At 45.6% G+C, this 12,418-nt stretch overlaps 1 protein-coding gene across 4 annotated transcripts in view; it reads left to right on the forward strand.

The window, feature by feature from the left end:
• The window catches only part of NRP2 (neuropilin 2), a 115,907-nt gene that overhangs the window by 51,315 nt on the left and 52,174 nt on the right, over window positions 1-12,418 (forward strand). For all 4 annotated transcript variants that reach the window (XM_003253975.3, XM_012501322.2, XM_003253977.3 and 1 more), the window contains 3 exons: window positions 7,039-7,183; window positions 9,714-10,063; window positions 12,262-12,406. In XM_003253975.3, coding sequence (XP_003254023.1) covers window positions 7,039-7,183; window positions 9,714-10,063; window positions 12,262-12,406 — 640 coding nt within the window. The remainder of the gene's footprint in view (window positions 1-7,038; window positions 7,184-9,713; window positions 10,064-12,261; window positions 12,407-12,418) is intronic.

Raw genomic sequence — 12,418 nt, forward strand, 5'->3', positions numbered from 1 at the left:
TTAAGAAAACCCAAATATCTGTGTTAGGAGGTTTCCAGGGGTGGAGGGCCCACCCCACCCAGCTAGAATGTCCTAGAATGTCCGAGTTTCTCCTTCCGTCTTCCTAGGAGGACATTGGCCGTTCCCCCCAAGCCCACTCATTGCTCTGATCCTGTGTTCCTCCCCCGCCTGCTCTTCTCCAGCCCCACCCCTGAGCTGCCCTCCTCCCCGCTCCTCCCTGATGCGTTCCTGTCTCAAATCCTGAAACCCTAATCCTGTTAGTATGCTGTGTTCCAGGGCTCAGCGTCTCGATGGGGGTAACATAATCCCGCAGTAAATCTAGCGAGCCCCGCAGGCCCACACAGATGGGGATGCGCACATCCCCGCCCCCCAGAACGCAGCCGCCCCTGTGCCTCTGTCTCCTCCTTCATGTAGGAAAGCTGCCTGATGACAAAAACAGCCCGAAAGTGAAGGAGGATGAGAGCAGAGGTCATCAGAGTCCTAAATGTGCATTTGGTTGTTAGACAGCTTCTTTGCCTACCGGCATCCCTACCTTCTCTTAATCTCTCTCTCTTTTTATATATATATACATATATCTATGTAATGTATACACGTGCACACACACACACATGCCTCTGACTCTATATCTGGCTAAGTTCCCACATCCACTGGAATGAAAGAAGCTTTAAAACAAGTTTTTAAATTGTCTTTAAAGGGGAGTTTTAAAGGAGAAAGATCAGGACCATGATTCACAAACAACAAAAAAAGCCCATTGCCTTCATGTCATTTACCCCCCATTGCAACAGTTCCCTCCCCCTACTTGACTGTTTTGTGCAACAAATTAATTAAACAGGATGGCATTCATTGATTAGCAATTTATTTTTACGTGTAGACCCAATAGCTGGTTTTAGAGCAGATGCAAGGGAAGGGGGTGGCAGAGGGAGGACACACAGATCCGCAGTCAGGGTGAGTGGATGAGTCAGCACATTTGTTCCTGACACTAGTTTTAAAAACATGTTTCTGGTTTCCCCCAGCCTCTGCCCTGTGTTCCTGCCACTTTTCTCTTCTGCCTGCTTTGTTTTCCTCCTTCTTGAGTGTCTGTGCCAAGTACATTGAAAGGGAGAACTTTGGAGGCAATGAAACATTTATTAGTGGAGAGAAATATTTATTTTAAAAAAGAAGAGGAACAGCTCATGCACAATGTCTACCCCAGGGCTCCAGCACTGCGCTGTCTTGGAAATATTTCCCTGCTTTCTTTGCAGTCCCTGGAGCTGGCTGACTTCAGATATTTACAGCAAAATAGAAGTAAACAGTAGTTCACACCATAGGTAATGAAGAGATGGGAGTGTGCAAGCTGAACGCTGAAGCCCTACGCACATGAGAGGTGGTGCACGTAAGGAGAGACTGTTTTTGTCCGCCAAAGGGCCCGCCTCATTTGGGAAGGGTGAAACAGCCAGCCGTGTCTCTCCTCCAAGGAGCTCAAACACTTGGACAGAATCTTCATCTTAGGCCCCAGAGGCAGGCATGATGACGGGTAGCATCTACACTGTCCTGGCACATGGGTATTGATAGCAAAGATGAATGGTATATAGGAAAAGGCTTTAGGCTGGACAGAAAATTCCTCTGCCTAGAGGCCTAGAAGGTAGGAAGGCTGCAAAGCTCACTGTCCTCAGCTATGTCAGTCACTGCATGTTCTTCAAAGACAACTTAAGGAGGGGTCAGCAAAGAAGAGGTGACTGTGACTAGAAATGGGGTGGGAAGCAGAGAGAATGTTCTGAGATGGCCTCAGAAACCATCAGTGATGCGTTCTGGCTGGATGCTTCTTATTAGATTATATATATATGTAATTATATTATAGAATATATATATTCTATATATTATGTACATAAAATATTATAGAATATATATTCTATAATATTTTATATATATAAAATATTATATATTTTTATATATTTATATATTATATATATAATATATATTTATATATATTATATATATAATATATATATTATATATATATATATATTATATATAATATATATATTATATATTATATATATAAAATATTTTATATATATAAAATATTATAGAATATATATTACATTGAATTATATTGTCCATGCCTTGCGGACCCACAGGAATGGTCAAAATGCACTATTTTCTTTGCCTGGGAGTGTAGATAACAACCAAACTGGGATGCTGGAGAGCAGCTGATTTAATTGGCAGGTCCCCCCCTCCCCTAGAGGTGCAAATCAGAAAATTCAGTAAATGCTGATGGTTTTCAGGTTCTGTGCTACTGAAAAGAAATCAGAGGTCTCAAGAATCAATTGAAAAATGCTGGATTATATTCAGAATTCAGAGAGGCACCAAATGGATTATCCAGACCACTTTGTGCCCTGAATTGCTTTTTAAACTTGGTTTGCAGAGATGCACTTGAAGAAATCTTTCTGTTCAACTTAGCTCTTTTTAAACACGCACACACATATATTTTTAATAATTACAACATAATCAACACTTGAATCAGAAAGCTAGGGTCACCTTGAACATACTTGTGATTTTCCTTTGGGTAGTAAACATCCATACTAAGATCTTTCTTTTAAAACGAATAAAAAATGGGCCAGGCATGGTGGCTCACACCTGTAATCCCAGCACTTTGAGAGGCCAAGGCAGGCGTATCACTTGAGGTCAGGAGTTCGAGACCAGCCTGGCCAACATGGTGAAACCCTGTCTCTACTAAAAATATAAAAATTAGCCAGGCATGGTGGCGCATACCTGTAATCCCAGCTACCAGGGAGGCTGAGGCAGGAGAATTGCTTGAAACCAGGAGGCAGAGGTTGCAGTGAGCCAAGATTGTGCCACTGCATTCCAGCCTGGGTGACAGAGCAAGACCCCATCTCAAAAATAAAAAAATTAAATAAATAAAAAATGTATGTCCTCTGTGACATCCAGCTTCTAAAGCAGATGTTAACATTCCTATCTGAGTATAACATACAAGGCAACCCACCGATTTTTCTCAGACACCTCACTGCAAAGTTGTCGTCTAAAAATTGTTGGCCTGAAGGTGGAACTTGGGAGTAGTCATGGCTTTTAGAACTTAAACTCTCCCACCTGTGCAAAGACCCACTTGTTACTTGTAACTTGGCTTACACGCTAACATTTGTCCTGGGTGCTATGCAAGCCTTGGAGGGAGGGCCAGTAAACTTAAGTGTCTATCTGCAAGCCTATTATCGACTTTATTTTCCTGAAGGAGAAACCAAGGTATCTAAGGTTTATTGATTTGCCTATAGTGATTCAGTGAGTCATCAGGGAATAGGGAATAAAACCAGTTTCCTGGCGTCATTTCCCATGCACACAACCCCTTACCTTGCAATGCCTAGACTGGAAGCCAAGAATCCATCTCAGTGAATTTGATCAGAAAACATATGAAGGATGATTCTAAAACCACAGAAGCATTGAGAAAGTCATAAAGATGTATAATATATGATAGCGTTTACTAGCTATAAATAGGGGAGATGCAGGGAGAAAAATAGAGACCTTGTAAACCCATTGGGTCAGGATAAATAGAAACTGCTTAATATTTCATTAAAAATGGATTTTCATAAATTGCACTTTGATATCTTTGGGCAAAAGACGATATGTAAGGACTAAGGCGTTGTTATTCATTACTCTTTGTTATTAATAATTTGAACTGATATTGAACCAACACATCAACAAGGTGTAGTCGCCCTGTGAATGGGGCACTCCCCATGTGTTCTGGGCACTGTTCAAAGTGTATTAAAAATCCACAGCAACTGTCTGCAAAAGCCCTTAGGCTGTAAGGGACAACGGGTAACTAAAGTGCCCTGTTGCAAAGTGGACACTGTTAGAGCAGTTCAAACCACAGAAAGTCATGTGAAGAAAGGTTTAGAAGCAGGGGGCCAGAGAGAACCCTACAAATCAACTCATACAATCCCCTCATTTAACAGAGGAGGAAATTGGGGCCCGAGGGAGGTAGAGATATTTGCCCACACTTATGAGCTAATTAGCAGCAGAGCGCAGCTCCTGGCTTCTGATGCAGTAGTGTTTTGTGTGTGTGTGTTGTTTTTCCCATTATACCACACTCGGAGTGAGAGGTGTGTTAAAAAATCTAATAAGATGGTGTTCCTTCAGCATCCAAAGAACAGAAGGCAGATATGAACACAAAGTCAAGTGCAGACAAGAAAACAGTTCAGGAACTAGGCTTGGAAACGTGAAGGGTAATTTGAAGCTAAGTTGAAAAGATCCTTCATTTGATTCAAGGGTGGGAGAAGAGTGAGCAAAATGTAAGGGCAGAGTGAAGTTCAATTGAAGCAGTCAGGTAGATGGCCTAGGGGACAAAAACTGTGTGCTTGCCTCCCTTCCTGAGTGATGCTACTGTAAGCAGAGATTAGGGGGTTCACCCAGAGCCTGTGGCCACATGTATCCATGGGAAGACTGACCCCCTCCCTCAGCTCATACATGTGAGTGCACGTAGCCCATGCCCATGTGAGCCACACTCATGCACACACCGCCATCCCAAAGACAGTCCAAATACACAATCATTTAGTCACTGAGGAAAGAAAAGGTCTCTTAGTGTTGCCTGCCAAGGCTGAGAAATGCAGGGGTCAGATAAGATAAAATTGGATATTAACAACACATAAGACATGCTGTGTTTCTAAATGGTACCAGCGTGGTGTGTATACTGTGGATTAGCAGCACTGTTAAAGTTCAGATCCACTCAACTTTCCAATTACGCATTCACGTGGCAAGTAAAGCTTTTTTCCCCCAATGTGAACTCCTTAGCGTCTCCTGATGGCGACCACACACACAGTCCCCATCACCATCTTCAGAGAGCAGGCCAGTGGAGGCCCCCCCGCTGCTGCTCACAGCACCCATCCGAAATAAGCAAAGTGCTGCATTTGCTTCTTCCTTGCCAAAACAAAACAAAACAAAACAAAAACAAACAGAAAGCCTCTGCCTCATGCTGAATTCTCAGAGAACTGATGAATTTCTTTTCTTTGGATCCAGTTCCCCATCCCTTTCCTGAGAGCTGTGAAGCCCTTCATCAGTACAAAGGAAGTAGGGTCAGGCACCACTCCCCTTGGGCCTTCTCCAGGGTGTCTGGCCCTAACTCTCTTTCCTTCCCTTTCCTTGGCTTTTCTCCTTCCCTTGCTATCTTGGTCTTCTCACTCCTTCTCATCTACAATCTCTATACAGGAAGCAGCAAAATCAAACGTGGGAGAGAGGCGTGACTAACAAGTTCTTTCCCGGTGCTCCCTGCTGTCAACCTTAGGACCCGGGTGGGAGGACATCCCAGGGGAGGAGAGGGAGCAGCCGGCTGGGTGGGCTGGGGGCACCCCCAGATTTGGTGGACTTAGCACCAGAGCAATGGTTTAAACTGAATATGGGGGACCAGCGAAAATCTGCTTCCCTGTTTGTCTTCAGCAAGCCACTTCCCTTCATTTACTTGCAAAAGGTATGGTGTCTTCAGTGGTGTGTTATTAAATGGCTCTAACTTTTAACCTTAGCAAGCAGGAAATAGGGTTGTTAAATGATGCAGTTCACAGTTCATGGGGAAGAAGGGACTGTGTTGTCAGTTGGCTCTAGACTTCTGTGCTGCTCTTTGCCATTACTCAAAGCCATTCTAAGGTGGGATTATAAACTCACACTGGGAACACATCAGGGGACAGTGACCCTACCTCCATTCAGCCCATGCCTGGAGACTTTGAGGGCCCCATGACTCCCAGCCACCAGCATAAACACTGCAAATGTGTTAGAAGAAACTACAAGCTTAAAACCTAAAAACTTGGCAAGGATGTTGGATCCAGACAGGCATCTCTGAGCCTCAGTTTCCTTATCCAATAAAGTGGAGATAAGAATATGTACCTTCTGGGGTACTATAAATATAATTGTTTATACTCAAAGGTATTTTGTTGCATCTGGCTGAAAAGTCTTCAAATATACCAGTTTCCCCAGTCTTCTTGTCCCAGCCCTGTTGGTGCCCCCAAACACTTGGCATGGCCTGAATATCAGGAGCCGAAGCATCTAGTTCTCCTAAGCAGGAGAAATCGCTGATGGTTGCAGAGTTGGCTGTAAGTAGATTTTACAGAGTCCCTTGGTTGTTATAGCTATGACAGATATGATTTAGAAGTGATGGTTCGTTAGTTGGTTTTTCCCTCTACCCTTATTCAGGAAAACCAAGGGAAACTCACATATACTTTGCTCTAGTTACCTTTTTTTTTTTTTGAACAGAGAGCACAAAAAAGCATAAGGTCCATATGGCAGTTATTGATCTGGGCCATCTGGAAAGCCAGGACTTGCTCCCACCATGTTGGATCAGAAGCTGTTCCAAAAAGCCTTCCCTCCCATAAGAGATGTATTGGTCAGATGGGGACAGGGATGGATTTCATTACAGGGCGGGACTACAGTGAGAGGAAGCTGGAGCAGGACTCTGAAGGACTGTCTGCAACCCTGACCCTGCCACAAAGATCAGAGAGAACCAAGAAAGTGTTGATTGACACAGGGCCATTGTAGGTAGAGGGTGCCCCTCATCATCTCGCCCGCTTATGGGTAGGATGGCATCAAGTAACTAACAAAAACAACCGTGAAGCACTTTGCAATTAGAAAATGCTCTGCAAATATTCCTAGGTGCCTGCAACATGAGGGAGAGGGAGTGTCAAGTTCAAGCTAGGGAGTGAGGTCTGGTAGCCCTAAAAGATGATATTTTTACTTTATTTTAAACAGCTATTCTACTTTTCTCTTTCTTTCTTAGCTTCTCAAGTGTTTTCCTTCTTCTGCCTGCTCTCAGCCTGGAGGCAAAATTTTCCTTCCCTCTAAAAGTTTCTGGGAAGACCACTGATAATTTTCAAGTAGAACAGTGTGAGAAATTAATTTTTTTTACAGTGTTTCTTTAAAAAGCCCAAAACAACACACCCACTGATTATTTTTAAGCTTGAGGGAAAGAAAATTTGACAGAACTTTCCCATCCCCTCCAAAGACAGCTCAAGTGGCTGAACTACAAACAAGGGTTTCAATAACATGGTTTTGCATCTTACGCTACAGGTATTTCAAGCCAACAACGATGCATCCGAGGTGGTTCTGAACAAGCTCCACGCTCCGCTGCTGACAAGGTTTGTTAGAATCCGCCCTCAGACCTGGCACTCGGGTATCGCCCTCCGGCTGGAGCTCTTCGGCTGCCGGGTCACAGGTGAGGTGGGGGCTCCAATGAGGTTGGGGTGCTGATTGAGTCCTAGGTTCTGCGCCCTTTCAACTCCCTGCAGACAGCATGACTGCACCACATGACCTTCCCAGAAAGACTGGTTCAAGGACTCAAGTCCTACCAGAGTTTGTCTTTTCATTCATTCATTCAGTATATATTTATTAAGCATCTACGATTTCTATTAATAGCTAACATTTATGGAATGCTAACTAGGTACAGATGCCATTCTAAGCACCTAAGATGTAACATATTGTATTATCCTCATAAGGAGTCTATGGGTATTATTCTCCTCACTTTACAGATGAGGAAACCAAGACTTAAAGAGCTAGGTCACTCACCAGTAAGTGGTAGAGCCACGGTTTGAATCTAGGCAGTTTCAGTCCAAAGCCCTTGCTTTCAAATAACACTCTCTGCTGCCTCAACCGGGGGCCAAGAGCTGTGCATGGTGCTGTGGACACAAAGGTGGGCACAACAGACTCTGTTCTGTGTGGGCATATGGACAAATTGGGCACACATACTGATAAACTCATAAATAAATATAAAATCAAAACTATGATCAATGTCTGGAAATAGAGGCTTATGGTCCTTGGAAGTACATTGCAGGGGATTTGACCCAGCCTAGGAGCTCAAGGAGGACTTCTTTGAGGAGGTGATGATTGAGGTGAGGTTAGAAGGCAAACAACAGACATTACCTGGTGAAGAGGGGAGGGAAAGTGCACCAGACAATGGTCACAGCTTTCTCAATGGCACGGTGGCAAGAGGGACCAAAAGAGGAAGTGAGGGGTATGGACACAGCTTGTGGGCTGAAACCCAAGGCATGTAGATTGGAGAAGACCAGAGTGGGAGTTGGGACATTATAGGAGGCTAATGCAGGGGGTGCAGATGGGAGATGATGATGGCTGAATTAGCCCCAGAAATTTATGGACAGACCAATCCCCTTTATCTTGTGGGCTCAGCCCAGGGCAGGCAAGTTGCCTCTTTGACCCGGAAGTGTCTTCAGTGTACATCCATCCACGTGCCTTTCCCCTAATCATTCCAGCTCTCATAGGGAGTATTCCAAGGTCTGACCCTGTTTGAGGCTTCTAGTTAAAACACCTTGTGTTTGCACAGTCTCTGCATCTCCACATGCCTTTCTTGTTTATCATCTTGCCCACGCTTTCTAACAACCCTGTGAGGTAAGGTGGGCCAGGGACTGATGAGGAAACCAAGACTCAAAGAGGCTAAATAGCTTGCCCAAAGTCATCCAACTAGGAGGTGACAAGCCAGGATCTGAACCCACATTTTCTCAATTCAAATTCTCTGCTCTTACCACATTTACACAAAGACCTGTTTTCTTTTAATGGGATCGGTTTATGCTAATCCTGTCTAGGGGACTATTTTCTGTCCCTTCCCTGTTGCTGTTCCAGGCTAATCAGCAAAGATTTAGGTAGAGTCATTCTCTGGAAGATTGAAAGGAGAGAACCAGGGATTTTGAACAACCTGGAGGATCTTTTTTATCCATAGCTCAGTTTGCAAGTGTGAAATGCACATTGACTATAGACCCTGCCTTGCCTGACATCATTTATTCATGCATTCTCCACTTAATCATTTGTTCCACACATCTGATATGTCAGGCACACACTGGGAATGGGACATAGAGACAGGAACAAAACAGATGGGGTCTCTGACATCGTAGAACTTTCAGGCTAGTGAAAAAGATAGATAATAAACAAATGCAAGTACTGGATAAACTAGAATGTGCGTATGAAGGAAAACAATAGGGTGCTCTGAGGGAAACCAATTTAGTGTGGATTGAAAATTTGGGGACAGCCTTTCTGCAGATATGACACTTGAGCTTGGGGGTAAGAAAATGTTAGTCTGCGGGTGACTGAAGAGAAAAGCATTTTGGGTCATGGGAACAGCATGTGGGAAGGATCCAAGGCAGCAAAGAGCAGTTATTTGGGAAGTAAAGACCTGATACTGATGCCAGGAAGGTTTCCTTCTACTTGGCAAAACAATCACTAGGAAATAGTTCAATGCTTAGCTCAGTTCCCCTGTGCTCGGTTCCCTGAGAGGGTCAGTGGGGACTAGTGTCATCGACAGGGATGTGCAGACACACATTCTGAGAGTCCTTGGTTAGAGCTGTAAGCACAAATAGTTAATGGCCATTGGATACTTAAATATGCCAGGCACTGTCCTGTGAGCTCTTAGTAACTAACAGAATCCTTGCAACAGCCCCCAAGAGGTAGGCACCTCTATTAGCTCCCCTTTAGATCTAAAGAAACTGAGGCAAAGAGCAATTAAATAATTTGCCCAAGGCCCTCTGACTAGTAAGTGGCAAAGTGAACATGAACACAGGCAGTCTAGCTCTGAGTCCAGGCTCTTAACCACAGTGCTGTATACATTCACCATGCAAAGAAATTAGTGCTGACTTAGTATTTGACAGTTGGGCTCTTTTGCAGCTCCCTCCTTATAGGGGGTGGTCCCTGGTTAGCAGGTGTCAGCCATGACCTCTTGTATCTTCCTCTCCTCTCTGCAGATGCTCCCTGCTCCAACATGCTGGGGATGCTCTCAGGCCTCATTGCAGACTCCCAGATCTCCGCCTCTTCCACCCAGGAATACCTCTGGAGCCCCAGTGCAGCCCGCCTGGTCAGCAGCCGCTCGGGCTGGTTCCCTCGAATCCCTCAGGCCCAGCCCGGTGAGGAGTGGCTTCAGGTAGATCTGGGAACACCCAAGACAGTGAAAGGTGTCATCATCCAGGGAGCCCGCGGAGGAGACAGTATCACTGCCGTGGAAGCCAGAGCGTTTGTGCGCAAGTTCAAAGTCTCCTACAGCCTAAATGGCAAGGACTGGGAATACATTCAGGACCCCAGGACCCAGCAGCCAAAGGTAGGCTGTTCTTGGAGGGCTCTGTAACGTTACCCTCAACAGGGAGGCTAAGTGGGGTACAGGGAGTTGAGACCGATGATGTCCCATCTAAACAGTCGTCATCCAACTCCTGAAATCCAATAAAGCAAATATCACTTGAGAGATTACTTTGTGCCAGGCACTGTGCTAAATACCTTATTTTTGACTCTTTGTTTGTTTGTTTTTGAGATGGAGTTTCTGTCACCCAGGCTGGAATGGCAGTGGCCTGTTCTCGGCTCACTGCAACCTCCGCCTCCAGGGTTCAAGCGATTCTCCAGCCTCAGCCTCCTGAGTAGCTGGGATTACAGGTGCCCCCCCACCACACTTCGCTAATTTTTGTATTTCTAGTAGAGATGGGGTTTCACCATATTGGTCAGGCTGGTCTCGAACTCCTGACCTCAAGTGATCCACTTGCCTCGGCCTCCCAAAGTGCTGGGATTATAGGCATGAACCACCGTGCCCGGCCTGGACTCTCTTTTAATGGTTACAACATCCGTGCAAAGTAGATCTTTTTGTCACTCCCATTTTAGAGATGATAAACTGACACTTGATATCATGCCCATGGTCACACAGTTCACCTGTGATAGAGCCGATTCAGAAACCAGAAGTCTGACTCCAAAGTCCAAATGCCTAACCCCTACTGAACACTGCCTTTTTATAAAGTTCAACACTGTTTATACACTCTTTCAGATAAAGTTTCCTTGAAATTGGCCAGACATCTAAAGGGGATGTGGTTTTTGGAGGCCAAGCTATAGAAACTAGAGGTTGACTTCCAAAAATAACGATGTTTTTCTGAATGTCGCTGCATTCCTTTGTATTCTTCTAGTTTTGACTGCTTAGATCTTTCCTGCCTCTCAAACTGAGGCAAGGGAGAAGCAAGAGAAACTCACCCTGAGCCAGAAGCCCAGGCCAGTACAGCTTACTCCCCTGCCACCAGAGTGAAGAAGGTCAGCCTTCAACACAGACACAAGGAGCCCCAGAAGGGGAGGAGACGTCATGCCTCTGTCCCTCCCTGGATCTCCTGGCCAGGCCAGGCTCTCTGATTCTTATCTCGTTACCCCTTGTTTTTCTCAAAAGAACAGGTCCCTAAAAAAGGAGGGAGTGTTGCATGTCTCGGGGCCACCTTTGCTAAGCAAATGTTTCCATTCTGAATACAGAGGCAAGAGCTGGGTTGGAGGTTTTGCCATGCTGAGGTAAACTCCCAGCTCTCAACTCCAGAGGCTTAGAAAGGCTCAGGGCTTGGTAACTGGAACCTTGCATCGATGGAGCAGAAGTTGGACCGCAGGCTTCCCCAGGGAGAGCTGAGCCTAGTTTTTCTTGGGAAAGAAGTTGTTCTTTGCCATCGTGGGAGACAGCCCTATCCGAGACAGTGCTTCCGGTTCAGAATTGTGGACCCAGGGCATCCTGAAAACTGGAGTGGTCCTGCAGAATTCCTGGGGTCTAATCAGCTGCAGGCCCTGGCCACCCACTCCTGTCCTTCCCCTGGATGAATGTCTCCAAGTGTACTCTAGGCTGGTCCTCCACCCTGCTCCACCAAAGCAGCCCCCTGCTCCCCGCATCATCAGTTTTGTGTACTGGGGCTCCGTGTGAGGTTTCTTTTGACAGGAGTGCTTTCCCTAAACAAAAGTTTGGGAAACAGCCTAAGACTATCTATGTGTGACCAGAAGACAGTGTCACTGGCCTAGGGGTCATTTTCCGGTAAGGTTCTCAGTGAGCTAGGAACTATCAGTCAGCTTGGGCTACCTCAGTTGAGGCTTTCACGCATTAGAAAAAGAAGTGTCCCTTTCCCGGTAGACCAGGAATTCAGAACGGTCAAAGATCACCCAAACTGCCTTCCCCTCTCTCTAGCCAAAGTCAGCTGAAAACACAGTTGGAGCCAAATTCTTCCCCTGATACTCCATTTCAGTCACCAGGTAAAAGACACAACCTGGAAATTGCCACCTTTGTTTACTTCCTATTTTCCATAATTCTGGGTCCCTAACCACCTTCCAAATGAATAAAATCCTTGGTCTGAAACTGAAGCTCGCGTGGATCAGAATGTCCCAGTGACCAGCAATCAACTAGTAAGCTGCCTTCCTAGCAGGACGTGTGGGGCCGGGAGGAGAAGGGGAAGGAAAGGGAAGAAGGTGATAGGGACTGGGTCTCACACCAGAAGGGCTGAGTGACCTCTCTCCCTGCAGCTGTTCGAAGGGAACATGCACTATGACACCCCTGACATCCGAAGGTTCGACCCCATTCCGGCGCAGTATGTGCGGGTATACCCGGAGAGGTGGTCGCCGGCGGGGATTGGGATGCGGCTGGAGGTGCTGGGCTGTGACTGGACAGGTAAGATGACAT

The sequence above is a fragment of the Nomascus leucogenys genome, chromosome 22a (genome assembly GCF_006542625.1).
Source record: "Nomascus leucogenys isolate Asia chromosome 22a, Asia_NLE_v1, whole genome shotgun sequence".
Taxonomy (NCBI): domain Eukaryota; kingdom Metazoa; phylum Chordata; class Mammalia; order Primates; family Hylobatidae; genus Nomascus; species Nomascus leucogenys.